Source organism: Danio rerio, chromosome 6 (assembly GCF_052040795.2).
Source record: "Danio rerio strain M-AB ecotype USA chromosome 6, GRCz13ab, whole genome shotgun sequence".
NCBI classification, from domain to species: Eukaryota; Metazoa; Chordata; class Actinopteri; order Cypriniformes; family Danionidae; genus Danio; species Danio rerio.
This window is the reverse complement of record NC_141026.1, coordinates 12,852,611-12,876,037: the sequence shown is the minus strand read 5'-3', so window position 1 is coordinate 12,876,037 and position 23,427 is coordinate 12,852,611. Positions and strand designations below refer to the sequence as shown.

General features: G+C 36.4%; 1 protein-coding gene across 50 annotated transcripts in view; it reads right to left on the bottom strand.

Moving 5' to 3' along the window:
• Positions 1-23,427, bottom strand: part of baz2ba (bromodomain adjacent to zinc finger domain, 2Ba) — a 171,413-nt gene that overhangs the window by 21,210 nt on the left and 126,776 nt on the right. For 4 of the 50 annotated variants that reach the window (XM_087256609.1, XM_087256629.1, XM_087256610.1 and 1 more), the window contains exons 12-28: positions 22,739-22,847; positions 22,375-22,476; positions 21,646-21,862; positions 18,878-18,970; positions 18,737-18,798; positions 18,504-18,569; positions 17,615-17,680; positions 14,307-14,351; positions 9,004-9,069; positions 8,609-8,749; positions 6,798-7,049; positions 6,094-6,317; positions 4,284-4,358; positions 3,911-4,133; positions 3,759-3,821; positions 2,838-2,982; positions 516-1,273 (exon numbers count right to left, since the gene is read on the bottom strand). In XM_087256609.1, coding sequence (XP_087112735.1) covers positions 516-1,273; positions 2,838-2,982; positions 3,759-3,821; positions 3,911-4,133; positions 4,284-4,358; positions 6,094-6,317; positions 6,798-7,049; positions 8,609-8,749; positions 9,004-9,069; positions 14,307-14,351; positions 17,615-17,680; positions 18,504-18,569; positions 18,737-18,798; positions 18,878-18,970; positions 21,646-21,862; positions 22,375-22,476; positions 22,739-22,847 — 2,707 coding nt within the window. Of the gene's footprint in view, positions 1-515; positions 1,274-2,837; positions 2,983-3,758; positions 3,822-3,910; positions 4,134-4,283; positions 4,359-6,093; positions 6,318-6,797; positions 7,050-8,608; positions 8,750-9,003; positions 9,070-13,113; positions 13,147-14,306; positions 14,352-17,614; positions 17,681-18,503; positions 18,570-18,736; positions 18,799-18,877; positions 18,971-21,645; positions 21,863-22,374; positions 22,477-22,738; positions 22,848-23,427 lie in introns of all 50 variants that reach the window. The other 46 variants (XM_087256626.1, XM_087256647.1, XM_087256627.1 and 43 more) reach the window with 21 other exon arrangements.

Genomic DNA, 23,427 nt, shown 5'->3' with positions numbered 1-23,427 from the left:
AGACATGAATAAAAGCAGTCTGCAGAAACACTTTGATTGACATTTTCCCTTTAAACATGTCATCAGAGGGGGAAAGCTCCGCCCAGTAGTGACAATTTCTTCTTCATTAGCATAAACAGCCTTGAGTGAAAAGCAGCCATCCGCCATTAGAGTTTTCACACCTGCCGAAGGTAATGTCAGCGATTAAGAGGACTATAAATGTAGAGTTTAATAATGCACAACTCAACACTCAAGTCTCCACGAACTGCCTTTTTCAGAGCCACTTATTTTGACATTTTCACTGAGATAACAATAGTCCTGTTTTGAATCTGCTGAGAAACAGGAACTTGTAGCTCCGCCCTCTTTTGAAAAGAGCTCAATCTCATTTGAATTAAAGTGAAAGTCACCCAAACAGCACAGTTTGGATCAAAACCTAAAAATGGTGGGGGGTATGTTGAGCTAAAACTTCACATACGCACAGTAGGCACATCAGAGATTTAGCATCTTGTAAAGAGGGGCATATTTGTACTAATTACCTGCACACTGAGGTTGCTGATCCCGGCTGCGGCTGAGGGGTTCAGTGGGCTTGCAGACGCAGACAGAGGAAGCAGGTGATGGTGCGGGGAAGAGGTAGACGGTGGAGGTGGAGATTTGGGCCGTGTGTTTGTGGCGTTGCTGTTAGGCGAGGACTGCGGGTGCGCAGACGGCTGGATGAGGGAAGTGTCGTCGCAGGGTGAGCGAGGCAGCAGGCTGAACCAGTGTCCGCTGCGCTCGCTGAGAACCTTGTAGAGCTGGTCGCTGGCGAGGAGCTGAGTCTGCGCCAGCTGCGGCTGCAGGAGGTGCGCAGGGATGCCTAGCTGCAGAGGCGGAGGGATTGCGTGCTCTGCGTTTGGGCTGCTGGCCTCGGTCAGCTTGGAGGTAGTTGGAGAGTGAGCTGGAGACGATGCGGATGTCATGTCCATGGCGATTGTTGCCGAGCAGCCGTTGTGGGCATGGCGTGGCGTGTGAGGTGGCTCCTGACACTGAGGGCTCTGTGAGAGGCGGAGTTCTGGTAGTTGAGGGGGTGTGGCCACAACATCTGTTTTGTCTTTTAGAGGGGAGGAGCGTGCCTCTTTATTTGGCTCCTGGTCCAGATCCATGGGCTTCTCCTCCTCCTGTTTGACCTCCTCTTTCAGTGTCCCTTGTATCTCCTCGTGCTGATGATGCTGCAGGACTTCCTCCTTGGGCTCCTCTTTGACCTGCACAACCGGACAGTTCCTCAACCTCTCGCGCTCTTTCTCTAGCTCCTCCAGACCTACATGAAGAACAGAGGGAGGAACAAAGTTTTTGTCAAATAAATGATGTAGATCTGTCAAAAATGAAATTCTGTTTATTTATGATTATTTATGTTTTTTTAAGATTACAAAAAAGCTGAAATAAAAAAAGTCCTGCTTGCTCTTTTCTATATAATGGTTAAAAAAAAAAGCCAGAATTATTAGCCCCCCATGAATAATTACCCCCCTGTTTATTTTCCCCCCCAACTTCTGTTTAACGGAGAGCAGATTTTTTCAACAAATTTCTAAACATAACAGTTTTAATAACTCATTATAAATAACTGATTTATTTTATCTTTGCCATGATGACAGAAATTAATATTTTACTAGATATTTTTAAGACATATCAGCTATACAGCTTAAAGTGACATTTAAAGGCTTAACTAGGTTAATTAGGTTAACTAGGCAGGTTATGGTAATTAGGCAAGTTATTGTATAACGATGGTTTGTTCTGTAGCTTGTATGCTTTTTATATACTGTATATACAGTAGAATAGATCATATGGTTTTTGAGACCTGAACTACATGGCAGCTTACACATGAATGTAGGTTTACCGAATGAGACTTAATTTAAATGTGTGAATGAAAATTAATTTAAATGTAAATGTGCTGCAAACGTCATGTGTAAGCATCATCTCAGGTGAGCATGGTTAAAATACATGTGAGAGATTTTCAATAACCAAGACGAGCCAGTAACTGTGAAAAAAGCGTGACTTGAACAAGATTTTGATCAGCTTTTTTGCCGTATTTGGCATAACGGCAAAATATGCGTCTGAGCAGGAGTCTGACAGGAAGTCAGCTTATAGCCTTTATCTTTCATGCATTATGTTGTTATGAAATAATTATCCTGCCATGAATTGATGTTTATGTACAGTGTGCTGATGATGTATGCATTTTTTTGCACTAAATATATACGTTATTGTTACATTCTTTGCAGTATGAGCCATGATCAATGTGTTGACTGCATTTATTTTGCACTAAAAATCGCCTGTGCTGATGTTGCTTTTAACAAATTGTTTACAATCCATTCGTCGTCCACTAAAACTAGTCATTGGTAAGGTTGAATTGTTCTTGCAACGTGTTATGGGCTGTCAAACAGCATATGTTATGTATTTCCTCCAAATCAATACAAAATTCTGGTGTGTAGCAAAATATTTCCGTCTTGTGTTTTATTGATGATTTCACCAGCGACTAGTCGACGTCGACTTTAATAACATAAAAGTCAGCTTCCAAAAATCTGTAGTTGTTCAACCCCTAATTTATATATATATATATATATATATATATATATATATATATATATATATATATATATATATATATATATATACACACTAACTATATATAGCTCTCAATAAGAATATAGATATATAAGGTACCTTAAAAATCTAGAGAATAAAAAAAACTAGCATTTAGATCATGAATTTGCCACAAGTGACAATCGGTCAATATTACATTTTTCATAAACACATATTTTGCATATATAAATACATACATACAATCATGGAGTATTCGTTACATGGAGTTTGTTTTGTAAAAGCCTCACCTTCTCCACTCTCTAAGGCCTCTATGTAAACTCCTCCACACTGTGGCAGGATCCAGTATCTGCGGCGGAACCGGTCTTGTCCATATGACATGGACCGCAGGGCGTGAGACGACTCAAACAGCTTCCGGCGGATTAGGTTTTGTTGCTGTACTCAGACAAAAAGAGAATGTAAGTGTGTTTGGGTGAATGTATGCGTAAATACCATAGGGTGACATGATTAAATGAAAAAAAATTACTACTACACTACACTACAGTACAGTACACTACACCACCACAACAACATCAAAATCCCAAATGTGTGATTAATTTCATAAATTTATTCTGCATGTGTCCCGGAGTGGCTCAGCACATGGTAAACCTGCTCCAAACAAACTCTTTGCAACTGCTTTGAGGTTAGGATGCCCAGAACATGAATTTCGGAATTCAGCACATGCCAAAATCCTTTCAGATTTAACAACAAGTGCTTAAAAATCTGCTGGTGTCAACAAAAGAGCAGATTTAACAGCCAAAGTAAAAGATTCCTGGTGTAATATTTTAAAAAGAAGACAATAAACAATAACAATAATTCGTACAGTAAAATTTCTTATACTGTAAATCTATCTAGTACAATTAAATAATAATAATAATAATAATAATAATAATAATAATAATATTAGCTTTTACTAATATTACTATTCATATTTTCTTATTTTACGAAATGTAATAATTGTAATTTGATCCATTTGTGTATCCTAAATAAAAAAATATATATATATCAAAAATAATTAATATTATTATATTTATTTATTCAAGGTAATTTGATTATATAAAAATCTAAGCACACCAAACCTAGAGCTTTAACAATTAACGATTGCAATCAACTGACACAACTGAAATCACCCAAAATGACACAGCTCTAAATTAAGTTTGAATGTAATTTACCTTTGATATCTTTTCAATCTGTTTCTCCAGCTCTTCAACACTAGTGGCTGGGTCTCCGTCATCCTGACACACACGCACAAACTCAATATTAATAATCAATTATATGATGAGCAATCAATTGATGAAAATGCATTGAAATGAATGTCTTTTACCTCATCGCATGTCTCCACCCTCCTTCCCTTTTTAGTCTCTTCCTCCTCCTCCTCATCATCCTCATCCTCATCGCTGTCCTCATCTTCATCATCGTCATCATCACTATCGCCCGCCTTCCTCTTGCGTTTGTGACCGATGGCAGAGCCTCCGGCAGCGTGAGGCTCCTCCCCTCCAGTCATTGATTCCCGTTTTCCTGTCCGCTTTGCGTAGATTGTTTTCATTCTGCATCAAATGAAAGTAAAGACCGTATAGACTGGTTAATGATGTATCTTTATATTATGTGCTACCAATACATAGTTATTAAAAAGCCAGGTGGGCTTGTTTGAAATAAAACCATTACTGTGTAAATTAGACTTAAATATATGGACTCACTTTTTCAATTTGCCCTCCACAATACACTCGTCCTTCCTCAGCACGTTCATGTGCTCCAGGCTTTTGTCGATCTCACTGGAAGATGCACAAACACAAAATCTGTTACAGACAAATGTAGATAGCAGTAGTATATAACCATAAAAACATCAATTCACATTATTATGTTTCAATTCAGCAGTTTGTGCTGGTAGATTTCAATTACAATATATATTTTTAAAAGGATGTTTGCGGTGCAATGAGCCATAAATATTCACATCTCCCCATAAATCAGACCTTCAGCACTAATAACATAAACAAATCTTTGTGTTTTATTCATAACTTTTTAGAGGAATTTGGTCAAACATATTTTGCCTGATTACATTTTATTCTACAAAATAATTGTGGAAAATTATGTGAAAAGTATTTTTCTGTCTGCCTGTTTACAACATTATATTAAAGAGAGATAAAAAGTAATGATCACTATAAAAACCTTTGTGCATTATAAAAATCCAAAAATGGCACGCTATCAGACAAAGTAACATTAGATTATCATTAGAAGATTAACATTGAGGTTTTCATTAACTAACATTTACAATGTTATAACCAAACATATGCAACTAAATGGCTATATATTAGATCATGTTAGCATCTGCATTAATCCTGACAAATGAAACCTTGTAAAATGTTGCCAATTTTTTTTCAATGACCTGTTTTCAACATTGATGCTCCAATTGAGTATTGCTCCAATATTAATTCATAATAGATGTGCACCAAATCAACATATTAGAATGATTTCTGAAGGAACATGAGGACATCAGACACTTATTATAGTGAGACAGTCCTGGGTCATTATAAAACATTTGATATTATATACATTAAATGGAACATACTTATTATTATTATTGATTTTATATATGAGAATATTGGCCACTTTTTGGGTACCCTTTGCAAAGTGTACCTACTGTGGCATAACAAAGGATACCAAAAGGTGGAGCTAGACGCACAGCTGAAAGCCATTGGTTTTTTAAATATACAGTCGAGACATTACATTGTAATACTCTATACATATAATAATGACCCACTGGCCACCCGAGCTCAAACAAAACTTGTCATTGTCTTGATAAACAGCTACAAAGCCAAAAAGAACTAAATCTGCCGTGTCCTGTTTTTGTTTTACGAGGCCGTCTAAAAGTGCAAGCGGTTCCACTTTCTCCAGAGAGCTTGCCGTGTGTCTATATTCAAGAGTTCACACTTAGCTGATGATTGGTAATAAGCTAGTTTGGCATGCTGTCGTGGGCGAGAGCCCTGAGCTCATAAGATCCTCGAGCGGGGAGTTTGAGCTCAGGTAGATCTCGAGAATAGATCTTTTATTTTATTAGTGGCACAAACTGGTAAAATAAAGAATAAATTTAATAAATATGTCAAAAGTTCTAGAAAATTCTGTTTGTACTAGAAATTAGTGCCTGCTTAATTTAAAAATGCTTCATTTACACATTTAAAAATAAAATTTTTGAAAACTTGCTATTCAAAAATGCAGTTCTTAAATGTAATGAATCAATCAACTGAAGTATAGTGATGATAATTAATACTATTTAAACTATTTTAACTTGCAGTGAAAAACACCATTACATTTCTTTATAATATCTTATTTTATGATCAACAAAAGAAAGAAAATCAAACAGGTTTGAGTCAAGTGCAGGATTAGTAAAATGACAGAATATTTTAAATGTATAATTAAAAAAATACATTTTAAGATGTTTGGCATGTGTGTATTTAGCTATTGTAATTCTGATTTTAAGTTCTGAATGATCAATGAACTGGAAACTCGTACCTGACCACGCTTTTACTGCATGAGAGCTCATTGACCAGGAAGGCCAGGACAGAGGCTTTTTGAGCCGGCGTGTGGGCCTGGAAGGCTTTGGTCCTCAAACTCAGAGTCAGATCCGCCAGATCAGTCTGAGAGCAGTGAGCCTCCATGTAGAGCTGCAGAACCTCAGACACATTGTCCCGATTCAGACCCACATTGGTCAGGTGGTCACCCAAGATAGACTTGGCCTGGTAGAAGACACATCGAATCAAATCTTAATTTTAATAAATGATTGAAATTTAAATAGATCATAATTACAAATTAATGACTGAATTACTACTGGTAAAACGTTTGGAATATTTTGTTGTTTGTTCATGAAAGATGTCATATGCTCACTGAAGCTGCATCAGTTTTAGATAGATAGATAGATAGATAGACAGACAGACAGACAGACAGACAGACAGACAGACAGACACAGATAGATAGATAGATAGATAGATAGATAGATAGATAGATAGATAGATAGATAGATAGATAGATAGATAGATAGATAGATAGATAGATAGATAGATAGATAGATAGATAGATAGATAGATAGATAATGTAATTTACATCTGATGTTTACTAAACAGAAAGACTTGTCTATTGTGGATGTAAAACAGTGCCTGAAACAACACTTATTATAGGGAAAATGCCAGTAAACTGAGCTCTAGTCCTGTCCTCCTCACCCTGTGTCCTTGAGGCAGTCCTGGGTCAGACACCGCAGACGAGAGCAGTCTCACCAGCAGGTCCTGCACCTGGCCCATGCTGTTTCCCAGGTTGAGCAGCCCCTCCTGCAGGATCCCCAGAGTGGGCAACTCAGAGGAGTCCAGGCCCAACACCTTCCCAAAGCTCCGCAGGAACTGCACCACCATCAGGCAATCTGAAAACACACTGCCAGGCAGAACCAGACCCGGGATACGAGGAACCTCCGGAAGCGGCTGGAGAAAAACAAAAATAGTGAGAAAGACAGTTTATCAAGATGACATAAGTTAATAAGCAAATGCAATCTATTAATTACAATAATATTGTGAGGTTCACACGTTTTGTTCAAATCATATGAAGAAAAGTACTTGTATTTTGCATCCTTGATCAAAAAACTAGAATATTTATTTAGTATTATTTTAATAATTACTTACTTAATGTTCCTGTGTTTTTAAAGCTGATTAAGTTATTATTTCATTATTTTTTATTAAGAGCAGTAGTAGCATATTTTATCTAATTAAAATAGGATAATTAAAATTAAGTATATTCTAAACATAATAACCACAAAAATTCATTGTATATATATTTTTTACAAAAAAATAAATGTGATTTACTGCTTTACACTGCTTTACTGTTATTTGATTAAATCACTGCCTTTATTTTGATAACAGTACTGTATTTGATTGAGACTAATGTGCAGCCCCATTTTTATGTTCAGCCCAATTAATTATTAATTTTTGAATTCACAAACCTCCATGGAGTTCCCTCAGGAACCCCTGCTTGGGAAATAATGCTCTAGATAACAATAATATAAATCAGCTTATTATATAATGGCAAAGTCCCTTTAAAGCAAATCATTTCACTCAGCGGCCATCTATTAAATGCCTCTCGGGCAGAATGTTCGGGCACTCAGTTTGAATCAAGAAACATCAAATTCTTGCCTGCCAAGGTTACGATTAAACTCATATTAGCACATTAGAAATTCACATCTGGTCCTAGCCCCTTTCCTGGAGAATCGTCAGTCTCTACTGATCGCTGATTCCTATACTAGCGGGCAGGGCTTCATTGGCCATATTGACCGCTACACTTTTCCCTATTCAAAACTATAGTGACATGTCTTTAGTATGCTATAATCTTTGATATTATTAAAAAAAACTGTTAATTTTAGACAAAACAGGTATATTTATATTTGTACTGTATAAATGAGCCATGAAACGATGCAGTGTCTATTATATTATTAAAATTTGCAATAAAAAAAAAAAATCACCCTAAAGACATAGCTGACCCAAAAATGAAAATTCTGTCACGATTTACTCTCCCTTTACTTCTTTCAAAACTCTTTTAGTTTATTTTTTTCTGTTGTACACAAAAGAAGCTAGAAAGCTGGAAACCGGCAGCCATCAGCTTCCATCGTATTTGTTTTTCCTACTATGGAATGGTTTCAGTTTTCTTCAAAATATCTTCTTTTGTGTCAAACAGAAGAAAGAAACTCAGAAAGCTTGAGGATGAGTAAATAGTGAGCATATTTACATTTTGGGGTGAACTATACCTTTAACACTGTCTTTATGACCACTGGGTGTCAGTATTCTGTCTAAGGTGAACTCGTTGCAAAGTGTTTTGGTCAGAATCTGTGCATTACATCATACCTCTGAAAGCTCTGATTGGACGAGCCATTATGTTAATCGACCATATGTTAATGAATGAAACATAAGTGCATCACTGTACAAAAAAAAAAAAACATGCATACGGGGATTTTTAAAGTTCAAAACTTTGTCCTTCCATCCATTCCCTTTACCTTGTGATCCGTCAAACACATGTCTTCATTTGGCTTCTTCATCTCACGGATCATCTCCAGCTCCAGCCTCCGGAGCTCCATTTTGCGCTCTTTGTTGAGCCGTTTCTCGTCACGTTTCTCCTGCCTGAGGCGTTCGCGTTCCTGCGGGGTGGAAGAAAGAGGCTTTAGACGTTTGACAAAACCGCGTTGTGTTCTACAAGAAAACTTTGTTTGGGAGAATGTGAAGTGTTTAGGGTACTTTATCAAACTACATGAGAATTATCTGGCGAAACACATTCAGAGAGCGTAGCGGAGCAGGTAGACGTGACATGTGAGAAAGCCTTGAGGTGCAGAGAGGAGAGCGGAGTGGTGAAGGACAGTGTTTCTTTATTTATTTATTTGGGTTTTTTGCACACCTCAGCTTTTTTCCGAGCCTCCACAGCTTTCATTAGCATAACGTGCTGTCTCCTCCTCTCCCTCTCCTGAAAAGACAGAATGATTCCATCGTTCAGTGGAGGAAAGCAGAGCATACAGATCCACACAGAGAAAAAAACAAACGGAATATAAAAGCCAGAGACAGACGATACAACTGATCAGCGTGGTTTAGCATGTAGCACAGAGAGAGAGAAGACAGAGATAAAGTAGGTGTAGAACGGGACACATTGCTATGGCCAGGATGAGGCAGCCACAAAAACGTGTGTTACAGCTGATCAGACGGGAACAAAAAGAGCGAAAAGAAAAGCCACAGATGTAATGGGCAGGTCAGAGGAGGAAAGCTGTCGGTGCATCTTGAGTTAGGTTAGCGTAGCTACTGTTACAAGCTAACAAGGGGAAAGATTTCCCTCAGTCTCGATGTCCTGTGTTTACACTGATGTCACTGTTATCAGGGATTCAAAGTCAACATGAAATCACAATTGGCCATATTTGCTTTCTTAATACATGGCCTTTTCACCCCACATGAAAAATAATATAGTATTTCATAGTAAACTTATAGTAAACTCACAAACTGTAATAAATACTGTAGTATATTTCAATTTTTACTAAAGTAGTATAGTATATACAGTTGTAGAACACTTGGTGGTAATTTGCTTATACTGTAAGTTAGTTAATGTGCCACAGAAATGAGAATTTCCACATGGGAAATAAGGGGACAGTTCACCAAGAAGTCTTCATTTACTCATCATTTACTTGTCAAAAACTTGACTGAGTTTCTTTTTTCTGTTGAACACAAAAGAAGTTATTTTGAAAAATGTTTGGAAACCAGTAACCCATTCACTTTCATAGAATTTTTTTTACTATGGAGGTCAATGATTACTGGTTTCTAAAGTTTAAAAAATATACTGTGTACATTTTCATTTTTGGGTGAACTATACATTTAATTCAAGTACTTTACCATAATTTGGTTCAAAAACACTATAGTATTTACTATAAACTACTGTAGTATTTTATTATGTGTGTTTCTTTAAAATGCAAAGCTTGCAGATAACTGATTTTTATTTAGTTAGTTAGTTAGTTTGACTTTATTAATCCCCTGAGGGAAATTCACATGTCACAGCAGAGCTCTCCATACTATAAATAGATAAATCTATTATAAATAAGTCTTCCATTCTCTTTGTTTGCTTTGCACTTCCCTGCTAACTTCCCTCTGCCTTGTTGACTCATACTGTATGCATATTGCCTAATGCATGAGTGGCCTCTTGTGGCGGTTTTATAGCAATAGTGACTATATCAACAGCTAATTAATAGTTGAACAAAGAACACAAAAATTATGTTCATATAAACTGTATTTACTTGTTAGCTTGTTATAAATTAACTTGATAAATAGTTGATTAATTAATAATAATAAGTTAATTTTTGAACGTTGTATTGTTGTTGTTTTTTCATAGCTGATAAAGTTAATAATTAATTTAACATGTATTTTTTTAAAAATTGTCATAGAGCATTTATTTTTCCAGAAGATTATTAGTACAAAAAAAATTACAAATATTTTCATTTGTGGAGATTGAAAATCAGGTTTATGCCACCAAATTCAGTAGACTTTAAAAAAAATCAAAACATATCTAAAAACATGGGATCATTTATTGATATTTTATGGGAAAAAAATCCAATAAATTGATAAAAAAAAATAAAAAATAATGTTTTCTTACAATGCATTCGGTAGACTTTAAAAAAATCAAACATATCTAAAAACATGGGATCATTTATTGATATTTTATGGGAAAAAAATCCAATAAATTGATCAAAAAAATAAAAATAATGCTTTCTTACAATGCGTTCAGTAGACATTATAAAATAAAAATATGTCTGAACACATGGGACCATTTACTGAAGCAAATATTCTGCATTAAAAATAAATTACAAAAATAAAATAATAACAATAATGATATTAAATGCATTTATGTTATCCTTGTGACTTAAAAAAAATGTTTTTGGCATATTTTACTGTGCAACAAAAAACCTAAATATAATTAATATAATGTATACAGATATAATATGTTGTTAAAATAATTATATTATTTATGTTTTCATTACCAATTCTCACTATTAACTAGTTTCTTATTATCACTTTATTACCACATTAGCTGTTTATTAGTATTTCTAAAGCAAATATTCTGCATGATCTTATTCTACATCCCTAATCCAACCCAATATCTAAACCCAAGTACTACCTTAATAACTATTAATAAGCAGCAAATTAAGAGTTTGAGACAAACATTATATGTTAATTGATACTTATATGACTGCAGTTTATTAATACTTTATATGCTAATATGTTGCATGATCACATTCTACATCACTAATTCTACCCACTATCTAAAACAAAATACTACCTTAATAACTATTAATTAGCAGCAAATTAAAAGTTTATTGAGACTAACGTTATATGTTAATTCATACTTATATGATTGCAGTTTATTAATATTAAAAAGGCAAATATTCTGCATGATCACATTCTACATCCCAAATCCTACCCAATATCTAAACCAACTACTATCTTAATTAATATTAATAAGCAGCAAATCAAGAGTTTATTAAGACAAATATGACTGCAGTTTATTAATACCTATAAGGCAAACATTCTGCATGATCTCATTTTATAACCCTAACCCAACTAAACCCATATCTAAACCTAACTACTACCTTAATGACTATGAACAAGCAACAAATTAAGAGTTTGAGACAAACGTTATAAGTTAATTAATACTTATATGATTGCAGTTTATTTCCCAGAGATGGGTTGCGGCTGGAAGGGCATCTGCTGCGTAAAAACTTGCTGGAGAAGTTGGCGGTTCATTCTGCTGTGGCGACCCCAGATTAATAAAGGGACTAAGCCGACAAGAAAATGAATGAATGATTGCAGTTTATTAACACTTATAAGGCAAATATTCTGCATGATCTCTTTACATCCCCAATCCTACCCAATATCTAAAACCAAACTACTACCTTAATAACTATTAATAAGCAGCAAATTAAGAGTTTGAGACAAACGCTACATAATAATTAATACTTATATGACTGCAGTTTACTAATCATAAGGCAAATATTCTGCATGATCTCATTCTACATCCCTAACCCCAACTAAACCCATATGTAAACCCAACTACTACATTAATGACTATTAATAAGCAGCAAATTAGGAGTTTATTGAGGCAAACGTCATGTTTAATGGGTTATTAATAGTGAGAATTGAACCTTAAAATACAGCATGACCTAATTTATTACATAAATATACTAATACTACTAATAAAGACAATAATATTCTCTTATTGATGACCAAATAACACAGATTTGGCTTTATTCTGGTATTAAATGTTCATTTAAGTGATTAAATATCATTAAATTCTGATAAAATATCACATTAAGGAAGCAAAATGAGTTGTGAACGCAGTTTCATGTTGACTTTACGAACAGCCAATTAGTAAGAGATCTTCGTTTCTGACCCGCGGACGGCATGAAATGGACAACAGAGAGAAGTGTGAGTTTCCTCAGATTCTCTCATTGGTCGGACACTGTGACCTTTGACCTGTACTGATGACCTCACAGGCAGGACAATCAGCGCAGTGCAAATGCAACACCTTGACAAACAGTCTGCCAAAACATACATACACGCACACACATACACACACGCACACTTAAAATATCACAACAATAATGATAAAATACAATATCGGGGTGACTTTACACGTGGAATGAGGGTGTGTGGCACTTTCCACCAATGACAGTATGAACTCAACAGGCTCCATAAACACACACACACTCAAGCACACACACATACATACATACACACAAACAAACAAGGCCTGCTGCATCAAAGCCGGTTATCTCTCATTGAAACACATAGCAGATGTAGGCGATGCAGTTTTTTTTTTCTTTTGTTCTCTTTTTTTTTTGCTTAAAAAGCCATGCAGAAGGAAAATGTAGTTTTGACAGCAGCCAGTGCTACATTTACATATGTGCTGCTATGACATCATATCACAACCAGGATTCACGATGCGAGTGTTAGATGTACAGAAGATGAAACATACCCATACCATATCTAGTCTATGCCTCTCCATCTCCTGAGAGAGAGAGTTGGCAGAGTATTATGAGACAGAAAAAAAATCACAGCGTCATTTAATAAAGAAAAGAAAACCAACTCAAAAACTTTAAAGGTGCAGTAGGTGATCAGTCAAAATGCTAACCATTAGTATAATAGATTTGAAAACACAGTCCCTCCCCTGCCTTTCAAAGCCACGCCTCCTGAAATCATGAATGTGCTCCATTCGCCACTTAGAAAACTTTAGAGCATTTATAATACTACAGTTCGGAACGAAAAACTATATGCAAGTTTTCAGTTGTGAAACAAAGTTCATACACGCAAATGTACATTCAAAGCACAATTTGTAAATACACAAGTAAAAATCATAGATATTTTTGCCAGATGAATTGGATTTGTGTATTGTCACAGCCATATCACCCTGCAGCCCCAGACCGGTTACTCACTGAAGCTATGCAGGGCTGAGCCTGGTTAGTACCTGGATGGGAGACCACTAGGGAACACTGGGTTGTTGTTGGAAGTGGTGTTAGTGAGGCCAGCAGGGGGCGCTCAACCTAAGGTCTATGTGAGTCCTAACGCCCCAGTAAAAGTGAAGGGGACACTACACTGTCAGTGGGCGCCGTCTTTCGGATGAGACGTTAAACCGAGGTCCTGACTCTCTGTGGTCATTAAAAATCCCATGGCACTTCTCGTGAAAGAGCAGGGGTGTAACCCCGGTGTCCAGGCCAAAGTCCCTCTATCGGCCCTTACAATCATGGCCTCCCAATCATCCCCTTCCACCTAATTGGCTCTATCACTGTCTCTCCACTCCACCAATAGCTGTTTCTGAAAAGGTTTCTGAAGACAATCACCTACTGCACCTTTAAACCTGCAACCCCCAAAAGAGACAGACCCCACTACCAAAAAATATAAGCATTGGAAATTAACCAGAGAGAAATAGCAGAAAGACAGAATCACATGAGATTTCGCCAATTCTTACAACTGGGCATTTCTATTTTAGGACACTTTTAGAGCGCTTCAATTGGGGATTGTAAACTCTACAAGGAAAACACACTCTTTCCCTATTTTTATTTTTTTGTTCCTGTATTCTGTAGAAGAAAAAAAGAAAATCGCTACTACTACAACTACTACTACTATAAATGGCCATTATGAGACCTATTATTTATGAGAGTGGTGACTGACCTGGTGCTTGAGAATAACAGCCTGTTGGCGTCTCATCTCCTTCTCCTACAAACACAAAACATAAAAACGATTCAATGCCGCACCAAAACATTCATTACGATGCAGTCTTAAAAGAAACCACAGATCAGAGCAGTTTCTGAGCATAAGACTTTAAGTTATATTTTGTTGTTGTTGTAAAAGGTCTGGAAAAAAATGAGTTTTTTTTCCTGTGTCAGGTATTGTAACATGCCGATGGTCGTAGAAGATAAGAATCCATGTTTTTTTATTTTGTAAACCAATAGAGACTACATGATAACTCTCATTTGGCATTAGGGGACGCAAAAATAAAAACTCTGTCATCATTTACTCACTCATGACTTGGCCTGCTTTTTTTGGTCTGTTGAACACACACACACAAAATATATTTTGAAGAATGTTAAAAACATAAGAACGAGAGCTGAACAATCTTTCGTTTAAGCATCGATATCGAAATGTGTGTATTTGCAATAGTCACATCACAGAATTAGATTATTTACTAAAGATAAAGATATACGCACACCGGCCACTTTATTAGATACAATTTACTAGTACCAGGTTGGACCCCCTATTGCCTTCAGGACTGCCTTAATCCTTTGTTGCATAAATTCAACAAGGTACTGGAAATATTCCTTGGAAATCTTGGTCTATATTGATATGATAGCATCAGGCAGTTGTTGCAGAATTGTGGGCTGCACATCCATGATGTGAATCTCCTGTTCCACAACATCCCAAAGGTGCTCTATTGGATTGAGTTCTGGTGACTGTGGAGGCCATTTGAGTACAGTGAACTCATTGTCATGTTCAAAAAACAGTCAGAGTTGATTTGTGCTTTATGACATGGCGCGTTATCCTGTTCGATTTAGCGATCAGAAGATGGGTACACTGTGGTCATAAAGGGATGGACATGGTCAGCAACAATACTCAGGTAGGCTGTGGAATTGACATGACTTCTTTCCCATTCTGATGCTTGGTTTAAACTGCATAGATCATCTTGACCATGTTTATATGCCTAAATGCACTGAGTTGCTGCCATGTGATTGGCTGATTAGAAATTTGTGTTAACGAGCAGTTAGACAGGTGTACATAATAAAGTGCCTGGTGAATGTACAACGATGGCCATGTTATTTAGATGCAATGTATAGAACAGGACTTGATCATGCTAATCTATCTAAATGATTGAATTCTTTCCAAACAAAATAATTTAAGTGATCTGGTGAGATTATATTCATATCATAATATTTATCGCTTTGAAAAATATCGCAATGTCAGATGTCAATGTTTTCCAATACCTACTAGTAACTATTGACATCTATAGTGGAAAAAACAAATGCTATAGAAATCAATGATTACAGGTTTTCAACATTTTTCAAAATATCTTTTTTTTGTGTTCAACAGAATTAAAAGATTTAGAGCGAGCCAAGAATAATTAAAGAGATAGTTCACCCCAAAAATGAAAATTCACTCATTATTTAATGTAAGATGCGTGTGATGCAAGAGTTTCACTAAAAACCTTCACCTACTTGAAACAGAAAAACAAGATGAATCATCAAATTTTCGGTTTTATTTTCCCTAAAGGGAAAGACTAGGGCCGGGTGTTATGATAGCATATACTGTACAATTCTGTAGGCATCGACGATAATATTATGAACCATGAATTAAACTGTGCAAAAAAAAAAAATGTTATTTGTATGTTATTTACATGTTATTTGTTATACAAAAATAAAAATAATATTATATAAAAATTTAATAATATTAAATAAAAATTATATTATATTATATTATATTTGTATGTTCACTTAAAAGGCATTTATTTAAAGACTATTATGGTAAGGCATCATGTAAATTGTATTTTATCAATTTCATTTTTTCTCATTTTTTTCTTCTTAGGGTTGGAGAAGTTTTGGCTTTTTTGCTTCTTTTTATATTCATTATTTATGTCAAGTTTTTTTTATTTGCCTGTCATTTTATGAAATATTACATAAAACAATACTAATAACTCTTTTCCATTTATAATGTAGTTTATTTTTGTGATGACAATTAGTTGGATGTATAACTTCAGTCGGGGTGACACGATGGTTCAGTGATTAGCACTGTCACCTCACAGCAAGAAAGTCACTGGTTCGAGTCACCGCTGGGTCAGTTGGCATTTCTGTGTGGAGTTTGCATGTTCTCCCCTTGTTGGCATGGGTTTCCTCCAAGTGCTCCGGTTTCCCCCAGAGTCCAAAAACATGTGGGATAGGTGAATTGAAAAAGCTAAATTGTTCATATTGTGTGTGTGTAAATGGGTGTGTATGGATATTTCCCAGTACTTGGTTGCAGCTCGAAGGGCATCCGTTGTCTAAAACTTAGGCTGGAATAGTTGGCGTTTCATTCTGCTGTGATGCCCCCTGATAAATAAGGGACTAAGCCAAAGGAAAACAAATGAATGAACGTACACTGTAAAAAAAAGGCTGGGTTTCACACAGTTTCTTTAAGTTGTCCCAACACAAATCAATTAAGCCAACTTATTATTTTAGGTAGATTGAACTTACAACAATCAAGTTGTTCCAAAGAACCCTTAAGAATTGTGTTGTTTCAACTCATTTTGAATAAGTAGCATAAAAAAGCAGCAGAAGTCATTTTTGAGGGTGGTTTATTTTAGTTATTCCAATTATCTACATGTTGTACTCCAGTCTGCAGTGAATAAATCTTTAATTAATAATTTTGTGAAAACTAAATAAGTTTTTCTTCAGGATTTGTTGATAAATAAACCAAAAAAGTGTTCTCGGGGAATAGAATTGACTCACACCCCAAATATTTGATCAGTTGTGTATGTATATAATAATTTTCTGCATAACAACACTGTGTATATTGCCGCGTAAGTGATAACAACAGTTTAAAATGTACATCACATTGATCATACAACCCTAAGAAAGACCAGTGCAAAGCTAACAGACGTGAACTGCAAGTCATAAAGCTCGACATTTAAATAAAGGGAGCTATTTAGAGCAGGTTGTGTATTCCAGAGAGACCCCATGTGTGCGAGACATAAAAAGATGCACGGTGCATTTTTCATTTTTAAACAACAGCAGCAAAAATCCAGATGTCAAGCTAATTTCCCCCCTGCAGGCCGGCAGACATCAGTCAAACAGAGGCTGTGCTGCTTTTGTTGTGGCCGAGGAATGTTAATGTTTTGCCGGGGAAGGTAAGAGCGAGACATTTTTCTTTTTTTTTTTATTCTGGGGTGGGGGGTTTTCCACGCTGATGATTCATAGAGCGCAGAGTAGGTGTGGAGCATCTCACAAACTGACCTTTATTCGCTTTTCCGCCTCCAACATTTTGGCATTGGCAGCCTCCTCTCTCTTTTTCCGCTTTGCCTGCCAATGCAAAACAGGTCTGGGTCAGAGCATAAACTGAAATTAAACATGCTAAACCAACATCTGTTTTATTTATAACTTATCCTAACACTTTTGATTGATGTGTCTGCGAGAGGAAAACATTCACACATACACACACACACACACACAGAGGAAAGCCCTCACGTTTTGCCACTGCTGTGCTATTAAGTCTAGCTCCAGATCACTGAGTCAGCGATTGGGAGTGTTTGTGTGTCAGAATCAACCTCTAGATCTTCACAACTATTCAATATTCCTCAGGCTCTGACATAGGCGATATAAAAAGAAAGCAAAGGCGAATTAGCCGAAAATTTAAATGCGTAATTACAAACAGCACCCGAAAATCCCGTTCGGAGTGGCTTGCCAAGCGTGTCAGCTCCAATTTGATTTTTGCCCGGCTAAAACACTTCTGAAGCCTCTATAATTGGGTGAGTAAAGTAAACAGTGTCTTACTCCTGCTACTTATGCAAGAACTGCCATTGTCTGATGGGGGGGGGGGGGTGGGGGAGAAAAAAATCTTTTATGTCTAATTTACCTCTGGTTTGAAACGCAGGAGGCAGCAAATTTAATATTCAAAAACTGTCCGGCAAAACCAATTTAGCATTAGTCCTGACGAAAAAATTATGCACAATTCGCACCCCCTCCTTTTAAAATCAAAAATGCTGTGAGTGATTCTGCTGTGGTCTGGCCTCCATGTTAAACAGGAGCCGAAAGGGGGGGTGGTGGTGGTGTGTATTTTAAGAATGTTAAGCCTATTTCGACTCTTTTAATTTATTATTTTCTTTTTTCCGCAGTCACTCCGTACCTCGAGAATCTGCTGTGCGCGGAGTTCCTTCTCCATGCGGATTTGCTGAATACGCTTTATCTTTTCCTGGTAGGAGAGGAGGAGGAAGTCTGTTAATTGAAAGTGCTGCTGTGCATTTAAAAAAGTCGACTGGCAGCCGAACCGCAGCGCCGTCAGTCTCGCTTCGGAATTAACGCTTTTTAATCTGACCTTCAGATTGACCGACAACCTGAAAGCTTGCTTCTCAATCTCACCTGCTGTTTAAGAATCTTCAGCTGCTCCTTTTGCTTTCTCCTCTCCTCTGCGGCCATGATGGCTGAGCAAGAGATGAAACAACGTGTCAGCAACAACTTTGAGCATATTTGTGAGTGATGGTATTCATGATTATAAGGTACCTTGCTGTTTGCGCGCCTCTTTGGCCGCCCGCGCCAGTGCCTGCTTCTCTAGTTTCCTCATGAGCTTCATCTGAGCTGCCTGCCGGGCGATTTCTGATGAAAACGGACAATCCTTCTTGTTAATATCAGTTAATGGATTATTGTCTATAAGAGTTGTTACAGTGCAATAGGTGAAAAGTGAAGGATGACTCATGAGAAATGTACACTAATTTAACAACCCAGATCAATATACATATTATTGTATGTGAATGTGTTATTGTATGTAAATACACCCGACGAACAAGAAGCAAAGTCACAGGTATTGCACACTGAATTTCAAGTGCACAATGGGTTTAATCCCCAAACAAGCAAAAGTTATTTGTACACACACATACACACACACACACACACACACACACACACATATATATATATATATATATATATATATATATATATATATATATATATATATTTAGAATATACAGAGAATTTTTCACAGTATTTCCGAAAATATTTTTTCTTCTAGAGAAAATCTTATTTGTTTTATTTTGGCTAGAATAAATGTTTTTTTTTAAGTTTTAATAAACATTTAAAAAAACAAGGTCAATATTATTAGCACAATATTAGTGTCAATATTATTCTGACTTCAACAATATATATAAAGGATGCACCAATTTTAATTTTTGGGCCGATAACAATAACCAATAATTCTTTAGATTTGGATGCCAATAACCAATATATTAGTCGATAAATATAAATATTTAAAAATGTTGTATTTTTGTACAGTGAACAATTGATTTTAATTTAAAAACTTTATATAAGTTTAAACTGATCTTACAATAGCCTTCTCAAAGCAATAATTTCAAAATTCCAAGTTGTTGCAGTTATATAGAACTCTCAAATGTTCTTGAATAAAAAGTGTTACAGTAATGTACAATTGTTAGTCATTTGACAGTTTAATTACCGCACTCCTGTAAGATTCTCTCGTGCTTACAAGGCAGGCAGTTGTGTACAATTACGTAATTTATCGGCTTAAATATGTCGGCCTAATTTTGATATCGGCCGATAACGATAACATTGAAAACAGCACTTTTCGTCCGATATTGATATGGCCGCCAATACATTGTGCATCTCTAACACACACACATATATATATATATATATATATATATATATATATATATATATATATATATATATATATATATATATATAATTGTCTTAAATGTCAATTTATTTTTATTGAGATATAAAAAATCATCTGAGAGCTTAATAAATAAGTAGTTGGTAAGGTGGATGTATGGTTTGTTAGGATTGAACAGCATTTCTTCAAGACACAACTACTTGAACATCTGGAATCAGAGGGTTAAAAAAATCTAAATACTGAGAAAATCACTTTTTAAAATTGACTAGATTCATTGCTAAGCAATGTGATTAGCAAGGTCACCAAAGCAGCATAATTAATATCAAAGTCTAAAAGACAGTTTCAAATGTTATAAGATCTTATTTGTCTGCTATTTTAGCCGAAATTTCACAAATGCACACTTGAGAGCTGGTGTTCTCAAAAGGCCCGATGTCCTGCAGATTTTAGCTCCAACTTGCCACAACACACCTGTAAAGGCTGATTTATACTTCTGCGTCAAACGCACGCTTATGCTACGGCATTAACGCATAGCTCTACGCCGTGGCCTTGTACATTCAGGAAGTGTTCAGGAAAAGCAAAACACCAGCGAAGAAACTCGACACAGAGGAACAATTACACCTCACTGCCAACTAGCGTTTCGGAAGTGTTAATGCAGACCAACAGAGACAGCGTGCAGAAGTATAAATGCTGAGCTACGCGCGTTGCATGCGCCAGTCACTAGACGCAGAAGTATAAATCAGGCTTAAGGATGTTTCTAGAAATCCTAAAGCTTTGCTTGCGTCCCAATTCGCATACTTATACTATGGCCTAAAAGTATATAGTTGCTAGTATGTCATCTTGACACATCATCCACATTTCCTTTATATTTAATCAACTAACTTTTCTATTGCAAAAGCAGCAGCAGGATAATCTGCCATTCGCGAGGCTTTCATGCAGAGAAATCTTTTCAGGTATAAATAATTATGCATTCAGAAGTTAATGTCCAACCATATCTTTATATAAATTCCGATTGTTGTTGCAGATGAAATATAACATGTAAAACTCGATGTAAATATCTTCCAGGTAGCTAGATATTATTAATAAATTCAAACAACTTTAATAAAGCCTCTCTACTTGATGATTGGTTTTGTGCATCCACCATGTTTGTAGTTTATTTACATGTTTTACCCAAATTTGTAGTTTAAATCAAATTCACATGCAACGCACAATGTATTAAGGGCTATATTAGCGGTTACAGTACTGACGGTACAACGAATATCTAATGAAAATAGACCATCGGGGAACCTTTAGCACACTCTTTACAACGATTTAAACAGTTTGAGACATACTAATTCTTTTTTTGAATACTGTTTAGGACAGATAGTACGTGAATTGGGATGCAGCATTTGATTAGCTAGCCCAGGTGTAACTGATTGGGGTTGGAACTAATCTTTGTAGGATCGAGTTTGAGAACCCCTGCTCCAGGGACATCAGAAACTTAATTTAGATCTTGTAAAAAAAAAAGGCATAACAGGTCCCCTTTAATGAATCATAGCTTCTCCTGAATCATAGCTTAACAAAGTTTGAGTTTCAAAGGTACAGTTCTACACAGTGCTGTACTTTTTGTCCAAAGTGCGACTCTCTGAAGCCAAAGGTAATTTACCCTGAGCCTCGAGTTTGCGCAGTAGTTTAGCTTCGGAGGGGCTTGGGAATTCGTTCTCTCCTAGATTCGGAGGGCGACCCTTTCTGCGCCGACTGCCCGAGCCCTCGCTACTGCCCCTCTGCTGGCGGTCAGAGTTGGGCGGGCGACCTCGCCGCCCCTCCATGGCCAATATATGAGGGATGACCTCTTCCTCATTCAGAAGAGTCCACTGCAGACCCTAAAGAACAGAGAGCTGAGTCAGACTTCTGAAGATGATGCTGGAAACACAAAACACTTAGTCTGGCTTAATCACTAACAATCAGGTGACTTTGTAATTGGTAAAATTCTGATTGGTAATATTCAAATTTCAGAAAATCGATTTAAAGCAGGAAATGGCGAAGAAAATAAAACAAGAGATGGATTTTAGTTTAAAATGGAATCAACAAACTGTCCAACTTTCGCTCCTCTGCATCTTTAATCTAAAGAATCTCTTTCAACACACACGCACACACGGGACAGACAAAACATGAAGTAACACCCTGTGGAAACAACCAGCGCTGATTATTGCACAGACTCCCTACAGTTTTAAAGGGGAAATTCAGGCTATCGGGGTTCAATCAAATTCCCTGCCCTGTTCAAGATGAAAGAGAGATACAGGGAGAGTGATAGAATACGAGCGAGAGAGACAGAGATAAAAAAAGAACATAAAGAACAAAAAAAAGGAAAAAAGAGGAGATGAAAGGCATTCACCTGGGGTCCTTCTCTGGCTTCATAGAAGTCACCAACCCTTATTTTTGCACTGAAGCTAAAATTATCACGCGTGATGTCAGTTATTCCGTATCTGGACAGATACTACAGAAGAGAGAATAATAGTGATTTCGTCAGACAGGACATCCAGAGAGCCATTAGCACTATAATGGTACCAAACTGAAAGCAGCCTAGCACACTTGCCATAACAGTGCACAGCTAAACTAAAGTGACCAGATTACCCAAATAAACTGCTAACAACGGTGCACTGGGAGAGGAAAAAGGGTTTATGTGGATGGGGAGTGAGGTTTCCTGAGCTGTTGGCGGGTGGAAGCAAGAAGTGGTGAGGAAAACAAGTCAAGTTTACCTTTACGACATCTGGGTACTGTCGCAGTCGCTTGCCGCACGGGGAGTAATACGCAACATCTCCCTGCAGCCGACCGGCCACTGTTTTTATCCTGGTCTCTCTTTGCCAACTGGAACAACAACACATCCAGTGAAGAAAACAGTGTGTGATAAAAAAAAAAAAAAAAAAACACAGAAAACAGCTTACACATAAACACAAATGCAACCACAATAAGGGTTCTCATATTCATATTGCTTTATTTATTTATTTATTTATTTATTTTTACATAAACACGATAATTCCATGGATTTTTAAACATGTATTAATGATAGTGTTGGGGAAAGTTACTTTTGAAAGTAATGCACTACAATGTTGAGTTACTCCACAGAAAAAAAGTTACTAGTTGCGTTAGTAAGTTACATTTTATGGTAAGTAATGTGTTACTTTTGGATTACTTTGTGTTACTTTTTCATACCTGCCTGAGGCTTGATCTCTTTTAGAACTTGTGGGGTATTTTTAATAGGAGCTCTGCATTTAATGACACTGTATAACCTTCATTTACATAAAAAAACTAATAAAATAATTTGAATAATGTTACCTTCAGAGAACTTCCTGATGCTAAACATACAGTATATATAGATTAAAAAAAGTTGAAAGCAACATGTTCGCTTCCTTTGTATTTTTATTCACTTCTGTAAAATCACTGTCCA